Source organism: Pseudorasbora parva, chromosome 13 (assembly GCF_024679245.1).
Source record: "Pseudorasbora parva isolate DD20220531a chromosome 13, ASM2467924v1, whole genome shotgun sequence".
NCBI classification, from domain to species: domain Eukaryota; kingdom Metazoa; phylum Chordata; class Actinopteri; order Cypriniformes; family Gobionidae; genus Pseudorasbora; species Pseudorasbora parva.
This window is the reverse complement of record NC_090184.1, coordinates 28,842,007-28,852,040: the sequence shown is the minus strand read 5'-3', so window position 1 is coordinate 28,852,040 and position 10,034 is coordinate 28,842,007. Positions and strand designations below refer to the sequence as shown.

Below are 10,034 nucleotides of genomic sequence, written 5' to 3'. Positions count from 1 at the left end.
CACAGAAGTGGTGTAAAAAATGTCTTTATTGAAAACACAATGCAGTACATACAGCAATAGTTAGCAGCATTTGCATTTTTAATGCATCATTCCAAGACATTACTCTAATATGAAAATATGACATTGTATTACAATAAATCATTAGCACCCATTAATATTAATAAAATATGGAGACAGAGATTTAAAAAAATAATTTAACTGGTACTTACAGAAACGTGAGCCATGACGAGACATTATTTTCGAGTTTAATCAATGATGGATACCCACAATGCAACACTGATGTTCTGTAGACACCAAAAACATAGCACATAAAAACATATGTAGGAAAAGCTCATCAGTTACACGCATTAAACATGAATAATTAATCAAAGGCTTATAATCAATAATACTTAGACCTGTCCACCTTGAACGGATTCAGAGCAGGACATCTGTAAAATAAATCATCATATATTCTTGCTGGAGTGAGAGTTGGTTTAAATGAAGTTATAACAGGGGATGCAGACAGGTCTACATTATACTGTGCTGTAAAACAGACTTGTGAAGATAATAGTTTAGGATTACCTTTTTAAAGTGCAAACTGTAAATGTATTCAGTTTGCACATTTACCTAAAGTTTCCAATAATTCACTCAGAGTAGTAAGATCATTCTTAGTAAGATCAGAGGATAGAAAGCGTCTTGTGAGGCCTGAAATAGCTTATAGTCATCATGTGGTAGCTTATGCAGAGAACTAAGCTACGACCAGGAACAATGAGCTAATGTTTTCGACTGTCAAACTTAATATGGTCTTTTCATGACTTGGAAAAGTGGGAAGGGAACAGTGCCAGGACTACACAGAGATTATGCAAATGAGGCCAGAGGATGGCCTTGAGTGTTACCGTGGAGACCTACGGTTACCAAGTTACCAGGCCCATTCCATAGCGCCAGAAGACAGGCCAGTCAGTCAGAACTGTGGTGAAGACACAAGAGAAAACAAAAGAGACCGCAGCTGAGTGCCATGGACTGAGAGAACTCGTCATTATCATCACTGGCATGGTATTCTCTCACTGTACAACTGAAACTTGACAAGTAAATATGTAGTGCAGAAATCTTTTTGCAAAGAGCAGATTTTGGTCAACAGATGTGCATGGAACACACCACATCTGTACTAATCATAAAAGCAGTCTCATTTCAAAGGATGCGCCCTCTGGAGGTCACCTTTGTGGGTCGCATATGTCAACCAGGATTTTTCATTTCAGAAAGGTATTTATTATAAAAATGACCTTGTGAGGTGTAAATTATTGTCATTTCTTTTTTTCTGGCAGCCTCAATTGACACAACAGACAAATGTGACCACCGGAGGGCTGAGCCTTCCGAATGAGACAGCAAGAGTCCAAATTTAAAATAAAACGCCAATATTTCTTTAAATGTAGATTGATTCATTTTTATAAACGAGTATATTTCAGCTTGTAAATTCTATTAATATTTATAGGCAGAAATACATTTTTATACAGAAAATTCCTGTTTGTCTTTATGTTCATAAAGTGAACTTCATAAGAACACCAGTATTAACAAGGTCACTGTATAGGGGGAAAGCATGACATTTAAAATAAGTTTATAAATAAGTTAAATAAATAATTATAAATAAGTAAAACCTTATGGAATAAAATAATTTTCCTGACACCCATTATAAGTGACTGAGATATTTAACACAATCTCCCACAATAAGCCCTGAGTCTGTCCATAATCAATGAGGTTTACTGCAAAATTAAAGTAATAGTTATCTTCTACATTTATTCCTATCATTGGGACAAAATGAGGAGCCCATAAGAGCCAAATATTGACATCATTGTAGCCAAATATGTACCTACCACTCTAAGAATCCTTCAAATTGGTCATTTCAAAAAAGTTAACAATTTAAAAGATCAATTTATAAGGTAAATTAATTGTAAGGATTATAATTCTGATTAAACAGTAAATGTAGCGAAGCTTTAACTGAAATGAAAAGCACTACACAAACACAAAGGCTACAATGAACTGTGAATTACATATTTCATATGCAAGTTTGGTTGTTTTAGGTTTTTCGTAATCCAAATGAAAATTAAAGAATGGCAACAAACTTATTTTAGAGGTTTGCTATTTTAGTTTATATTTATTTTAATTGATTAGCATTATCTTGGGTTATGGTCATTCTATGAATGCTACAAACAAATCTTTTTGCATGTGTGAATAACACATAGGTTATTAATTTATCTATATTTAAAAATACAACGCATTTATTGGCAGGTCTCATTTATTAAGATTAGTTAACCAACATTAACTAACCATGAGCCTTACATTTGTTGCTGTATTTGTTAATGTTAGTTCCATGTTTTTTTCCCATGTTACTTTACAGTGCTAACACTAATGTTAACAAATACTTCTGATTTTAATAATGTATTAGTAAATGTTGAATTTAACATTAACTCAAAAAATGTATAAAGGTTTTAAAGGTGCAGCTCATTAGTTCATGGTAACTAGTTAACTAATGAAACCTTATTGTAAAGTGTTACCCATTTATTATTCTCAACTTAAAGAAATAGTACACCTAAAAATGTAAATTCTGTCATCATTTACTCACCCTCATGTCATTCCAAACCTGTATGATTTTGTTCTGCAGAACACAAGATATTGGAAGAATGTTTTAACTGTTGTTGCCCGTACAGGTAGTCAGTAAGTCCAAAATGACAAGTTTATAGAGAGAGAAAACGTGAAAGTCATACAGGTTTGGAAGAAACCGAGCGGTTACATTTTCAGGTGAACTAGTGCTTTAACATGAACATCCTTATTGCCAGTTTATTTGTGTGTTTGACCTACTACCAAAAATATAACAACATATATGTCAGCATTTTTCTTTCTTTTTTTTTCTCAGAAGAAAGAAATGAAGGTTTCGGATCATACAAACCAAGATGTCACAGTCAATCGTATGTTCTAATGCATTGGTTTAACTGACACTTACCTGTACCAGGTAGACTCTGAGTCTAAAGACCTGGTATGAAGCAAATGCTCCCTTACTCACCACCCACACCAGAGGACTGGTCTGGATCCTCACCGCAGAGGCCTGAATGAGCTGCTGGTGAAGCGATGGAGCTGAGTGGAGGTCTTACTAAGGAAAGGGAAGGAGGCGGTGTTCATTCGCTTCCTCCTGATGAGGCTCCTCGCAAGCAAACTCCGTGTTAACTTTGGGTGGAGTTCACAAGGGCAGCTTGTTTTCTTTCAGGGGTTCTTCACAACGGAGGGTCAATTAACCGCGTACCGATCATCTGGATGCATTTAAAAGCTCTTTCGGAAAACAAACGTTTAAGGAAACAAAACTATCAAAACTCGATTGGAGTCACACATAATTTCGAAGGCTAAAACCCGCTTTTGGCTTTTCTAAATCCTCTTCCTTCACTGATTTTCAATGGAGCAAAACAAAATCATATCAGATGAAATCAAAGGATGGGATAAACAAATGCCTGCTCCTCTGAATTCGGAAATCTCTGATATCAGGTTCAGGCAGTCGTGGCCGGCCAGGTTACGGCAAGCCTGGATACTTCCAGCCGAGGGACACATACGGGGAGCAGCCGCCACTTGCGCCTGAGGGTATCAAAAGGTGCTGAAACAGAGATTTCAGTTTAGATGAAGGTCTGCGCAAACATCATCTCTCCACTCATTCTCAACGCTCGGCAGAACGGCCCCTTTCTCCCTGATCTGTTTGAGGGTCGGGGGCAGCAGCACCCTCAGGTTACTTAGCATGTGGGGCAACTCCAGGACACAAGGGTGGAAAACACAGATCAACAACAACATCGAGCCTCGCTCTCACTGCCATGACTGATCCCGGGCCGAACACAAAGGAGAATTTCTCTTTCCTGAGCAGAAACAAGCATTTGAGCAACAATTCCTCCCGAAACACAACCGAAAAAAGCAGCGCAGGCGTTCTTCAATTGATTTCCAAGGAATAAACATTTCTCCCTCAAATGAAACAATTTATTGATAGCGTGATATAATCAAATGAGGGGCCAGTGCACTTTTTGTGTGTGTACAAACAGCCACGTCAAGAGCTGTGCAAGGAGTGAGTGACGCTTCCTCTTTCTCCCCAATCAAGAAATTAGGTAAACACAGCACAAATCAAGAGTGTCATTATTTCCGTTTAAATACGGGAACTGTAAGCACAAAAAAAAAACAATTACACAAGCAGGAAGATGCTCTCAGTGAGAGTACACTAACACTAAATGGAAAGCTCTTGCCCCTGTGCATCCAAAGGGCTCCTGAATCATTTCAAACAATTATTTCTGCTTCCAGCCATGTGAAGTCCACTTGTGGAATGGTCCATTTGCTGTCCTGTCCTGTGTGGCCGGGACCGAACGTACAGTATGTCCATTTAATCATGTACACAAAGAGCCGTTATATAGTGAAATCACCAATCGGTCGACTTTTAAAACACAATTTAGTGTGAAGAAGAATAGAAAAGTCATACATGAAAAGATGTTAGTTATGCATCAGATCAGTACACTGCAATTAGCTAAACAGACTAAGAACACAAATTTCTACTTCTTCAGGATTTAAGAGTAAAGTATAGACTGCCATTTTAAAACCATTCAAACAATGACACCTAAGAACCACAACAGTGTGTAAGATTTCAAACAAAAATGGCTGTTAAACTATGAACATATTTAAATGTATAGTCAACTGAAGGTGTGTCAATGAAATAAAACGTAGGACTGTCATACAGTTGCACAAGAATCAAATCTTTAGGGCACGCTCGGTTTGTTTTAAATTACACCTTAAAGGGATAATTCAACCAAAAATGAAACCCTTTTGTTGTTCCAAACCTGTAGGAGTTTTTCTTCTGCTAAACACAAAATATATATTTAAAGGATGTTGGTGAAAAAAAAAAAAAACTCATGCAGGTTTGGAAAAACACACTTGTCATTTGTGGGTGATCTATCCCTTCACCATCTCAGTGCTATCCACATGACATATTTAGCAAATTACAAGTGACGATGACAAAATATTACACAATAGGCCACATGCACTTAACATGGATGATTTGAAAAGTCTGTATTTATAGCAAATGCATCTTTTTGTCTTTATCTTTATAAAGAGACCTTTATAAGAACACCAGCATTAGCAATTTCACTGTAAAGAGGATATATCTGGAAAACTATGACAGTCCTATGAGGAAAATAAAATTAAAACCACATTATGCAATCAAATTATTTATCTGACACCCATCATAATTTGAACTGAGACATTTAACACAATCTCACTTTGAAACCAGAATCATGCTTCATTCAAAAGCTTTCAAATGTAACCCAAAAACATGAAAACAGTATGTCAGAATACCTTTTTTTCTTTAAACACAAAATGTGATGTTTGATGCAATGCTTTGGTCTAAGGAGGGCTTAGAAATATCTACTTTTATAATTAAAATATGTTCACATTATTATTTTTGTTTATGTGATAAGGGGTGTTGAAATGTAGCCTGCTTCGATCAATATAACACTGATGACATTTTTTTGGCTACATCTTCGTATATTAAACCTCTGCAACAGTTTACAGTAGAACACTAGCATTAACATGCATTTCACTGAGCAAAATATTCTGCCTGTTTTAGTTGCCTACAGGACTATATACCTATATTACACTCCCCATTAATGAATGATTGTTCAAAGCATCAAGACACAAACCAGGTTCCCATTAAATCAGGTCAATTGATAACCATGAACATGAATGAAATGAACATTCACAGAAATGATTTGGTACAGGGATAACTGTCTGGAATCTGACTGAAGTACATGTTGATAGGAAGTATTGTAACTAGACAGTGTTTAATGACCAATAGCAAATTAAATTTCTATTCTAATATGCCCAATATGACATTCTTTTACGCAGGGTACAACTTATCACAAACTAGACATCTGAATAAATTGCAATTGAAAACAAATATATTGCTATAGAGCTAAACTTTGCTATACGAATGGGCCTTTTTCTCTCGCTTTGTACATGTTTGGCAGAGCAAGTATAACATTTGCCCTTTACTCTAGAACCACTTCTGCTTTAGAGAGCATGCAATTAAGAGACATTAAGAGAAGCTTGCATTTAACAATACTTTAGTGTGTATTATGATTGTTAGGATGCTCCTCGCACAATGATCATGACCAGGAAGTCCTCCTCCGTTTTGGCAAGAGCTTTCGCTGAAGAATCTAAGAACTGCTGAGAGAAATCACATGGTGGAAATGCGTGCAGGACCCCAGTGTTGTCCTTATCTCTACTGCCCCCGACGGGTAAACTGATGACCCCGGCGGCCTGCTTTTGCTTCAGGTACGAAACCAAGTTGCGCAGGGGCCTCTGCGTCGACGCTGCTGGGTCCGAAGACGAAGTCTCCTCAGAGCTGCCCGGAACTGCCAGAAGAACCGCATACCCGCCCGGGCCTGCGACTTTGATGCGGCGAGACACTTCGTCGATCTTGGGCTGGTCGAGGCGGAGGCGCTGCGTGATGCGCAGCTGAGTGACTTTGCCACCCGTGCTGCCGTCGATGAGTAGACTGGTGGCGACGCTCAGGTCCCCGTCCAGGAGATGCATGCTGGCTGGGAAGTTACTGTTTTTTAGGAGCAGCATGCCATTCCAGGCCATGCTCAGCTTGCCCCCTGCATCCTGCTTTGAAGCCTGATTGCTTTTGGAGCTGCTCTCTGACCTGTCCCTCTTGGAGGCACTTTTGGCTGAATCGCCTGCTTTACGCTTTCTTTCCGCTGGACTGGCGCCAACACTGGACTCTAAGACGTTGCTGCCTTTTATGCGCTTCTCACCAGGGGCACGGTCCAGGCTGCTGCGGCTCTCTCGTGCAGGTGACACCCGATCTGCTCTATTTGGTCGCTCCGAGTCGCTGAATCGTCCGTCACGGCTGCTCCCTCCCGGGCTGCCTTCAAGGGACGGCGGCCTGCGGCGCCGAGCTGCCCACTCGCTGCTGCTGTCAGGCGAACACTCCAGATGTCTCCCGTCCTCCATGAGTCGTCGTTTGCGTGCAGCGTCCCTGGCTGGAAGCTCCCGCTCCCGCTCCAGTGACCACTCTCGCCGGCGTTCACGCTCCAAGTGTTCGAGGGGCTCAAACGCAGGAGTTCGTACACGTTCACGAATGGCAGGGGCAGGCCATTCAGCCGCGGCATACAGTTCTCGTTCTCTGAAATGCAGGGGTGGGGGAGTCCGTTCTCTGACCCTGATGGCCTCGGGGGTGGCACGATGGACAAAAGACTCGGCCACAATTTCATAGTGTTGCAAAGGGAGGGGCTGCAAGAACTGTTGCTGGTAGCGGTGCTCTGTGTCAGCGAAGTCCACCCTCAGCCTCCTGTCGGGACCGCCGAGAGGAAATCCACGCATGTGCGTGCAGGCTGCCTGAGCGGCATCCAGACTTTCATACTGAATATAAGCCCAGGTATCCCCTTTTCTATAGTCTATAGTCCTAATAGTGCCAAAGCGGTCAAATTCCCTGGCTAACGCAGTCAGAGGCACCCAAGGCCCAAGGCCGCCCACCCATAGGCGTGTGGTGGGGGTGGCTTTGCCATAGCCAATTTTGATGGGGTTTCGGCCCACGACTTTCCCAGACATGCTAATTTTTGCTCTATGGGCCATGTCCAAGTTCTCAAATTTAAGAAAGCCATAGGTGCTGCTCTGGCCCCGAGTGGGTCTTTTAATGTCCACCTCAGTGATGGTCCCAAATCGTTCAAAAGCCCTCCTCAAATCATTTTCAGTCACAGTAATATCCAAATTACCCAGAAATAGTGTGCGGTTGGCTCTCTGGTCGTCCTCTGGAGAGATAAAGTCCTCCTCGCGGAAAGGAGCGGCTCGCTCAGCGATGTACGCGGGCCGCGCCCTCGCGTCATAAAAGGCAAATTCTCTTTCTCTTTCAAGCTCTCTCGGTAAGGGCGGGGGTGGGGGAGGAGGAAGCCGGCCCAGCGCTAACTGCTGTAACCGGTAGTCTCTGTAACCCAGACCGGTCGGAGAGAGCGGCCTCTGTGTATGCAAATGTCTATGGCCTGCCACGACAGAGAAATGGTCCTTATCTACCGGAGACCGACTTCTCCGCCTATTCAAGTAGACAGCCTCGATTTTCAAAGGACGGTCGTACAGCACCAGCCGTCCTCGCGCGTGCTTTGCCGCCCTGGCATCATCCGGTCTCCTAAAGTTGACGAATGCGATTCTCTCGTCGTTGACTCGGCTGATTTTAACGCTCACATCACCAAATTTTTTGAATTCGTGGAAGAGGCCGTCCTCGATTTCCTCGTCGCTTAGCTGAGAGCCAAGCTCGCTGATTTTTAAAGTTTTGTACTCACTTTCGTTGGTGGGAAGCGGGGCGCGCGACTCTCCGCGTGAGTTGGTGCGCGCGGCCGCCTCTAAGGACAAGCTCGACGCATGATTCTTGCCGCTCGAGCTCGCAACGGGGCTGGTGTAACCGTGGTTATTTCCAGTCCGACTGGAGACATGTCCGTCAAAATCCCTTCCATCTCTTTTATCTCCGATCAGCCCACGTCGTGCAGAGCCCCCTTCGCTTTTAGATGAACTATTGCCATTGTTGCTCCCTCCGCCAGAAATCGAGATAACCCCCATTTTCTTACTGGTCGGATGGCTTCCTCCCCTGTCTCGTATATCATCCAAGGCCCTTGAACGCTTTTTCACCGGCGACCGCTCTTTCCCTTTCATGGTAAATATCCTCTGGCTTTGCGCGTCTAATAAAACACTTTTTAACAGTTATGCTATAGCGATGGCAACGAATTTATACGAGAAATTGTATAATTTGTTCAGTGTCCCTGCGGCAAAACAACCGCATACGCCATCTTGTCAAGACTAAAGCATGTCCCGCCCGTCGACTTTGATTGGTTTGAATCTCTGAGAAACGTCAACGCCATTGGTTGTTCTGTCTGTCAATCTAGACCTCCCGTACAGCGCCCAGTCTCGGTGTACACCATTTTAGCTTCAAACTGCAAATATTTACCATAGCCACTTTATAAACACGAGAGGTGACATTTAAATTTTCCTTGACGTCGTGCACTTAAAATATTATATGTGCTCTGCACCGAATTCTATAACCTTTTAATAAACACGATAAATCAAATGTTGATTAAAAACAATTGTTTACATTTAAAAAGCTGATACATGATGTTTAGACTTGATGTCTTACATTTCATTTAAATTAAAAATCCTAATCGTTATAAAATATGAATGGTCAAATAAATAGAAAATTTTAAAACAAAAAAAATTAGTTTATATTCAATTGCATCGCACTTTATGTCCAACAGATGGTGATGTTTGCCTGTTTCAGTGAGGGGAACGGGAGGGTCACGTTAGTGTAAACGTGAAGAACAGCTTTTTAACCATGTCGGGTTCACCCTTGTAAAATAATTATAAAATAATATTTAAATACCTAATAAGGATTTTCAGAACAGGTGGAATATATTTTGACTCCTATATAGCCTAACCAAAGGCTAATGCAAAAATATTACGTAAATGCATTTATATTTAGGCTAAGGCAAAATGCTCTAATCTGGAGCTACATGTAAAACAATTATTTGGCTCTTGTATGGTCAAATAAGAGCAAGCATGCAATTCAGAAAAATATCTGCTAGGAAAAGAAATAATTCAATGCACAAGCTCACATTATATAATTGTATTTTTTGTTTTGTTTTGTTTATATATTGTTATTTAAGTATAGGCTATAATTGGCCAGCTAACTTGCCATTCAAACTGCTGCAGGCCTATAGTAATTATGACAGGTCAACTCAATTTTGATTTTTAAATATTTAGATTCTGTGTAGCCTCATTTTATGTTGTGTGTCTGTTCTATTACACCCTACAATAGGCACACTCTCTTTGTGTACATCTTTCATCCGGTCAGTTTCATTGTAATTCTCATCCATTTAATAATGCTTCTCTTGTATTCCTGTACTGTATTTCTTTGTCACATCCTTTAATCTGTTTGCATGTGTAGCTGGAGCTGGCTCGACTTTCTTGAAAGATCAGGCTGGAATTCGAAGCTGTGGGTG

General features: G+C 41.2%; 2 protein-coding genes across 2 annotated transcripts in view; one reads left to right on the top strand and one right to left on the bottom strand.

Annotated features, from left to right (window-relative positions):
- The window catches only part of gnai3 (guanine nucleotide binding protein (G protein), alpha inhibiting activity polypeptide 3), a 354,328-nt gene that overhangs the window by 28,399 nt on the left and 315,895 nt on the right, over positions 1 to 10,034 (top strand). The gene's annotated exons all lie outside the window — the stretch shown is intronic.
- On the bottom strand, positions 9 to 8,838 carry rbm15 (RNA binding motif protein 15). The gene has a single exon (XM_067413785.1). The coding sequence runs from the start codon at positions 8,692 to 8,694 to the stop codon at positions 6,130 to 6,132; it is 2,565 nt and encodes an 854-aa protein (XP_067269886.1). The 5' UTR covers positions 8,695 to 8,838; the 3' UTR covers positions 9 to 6,129.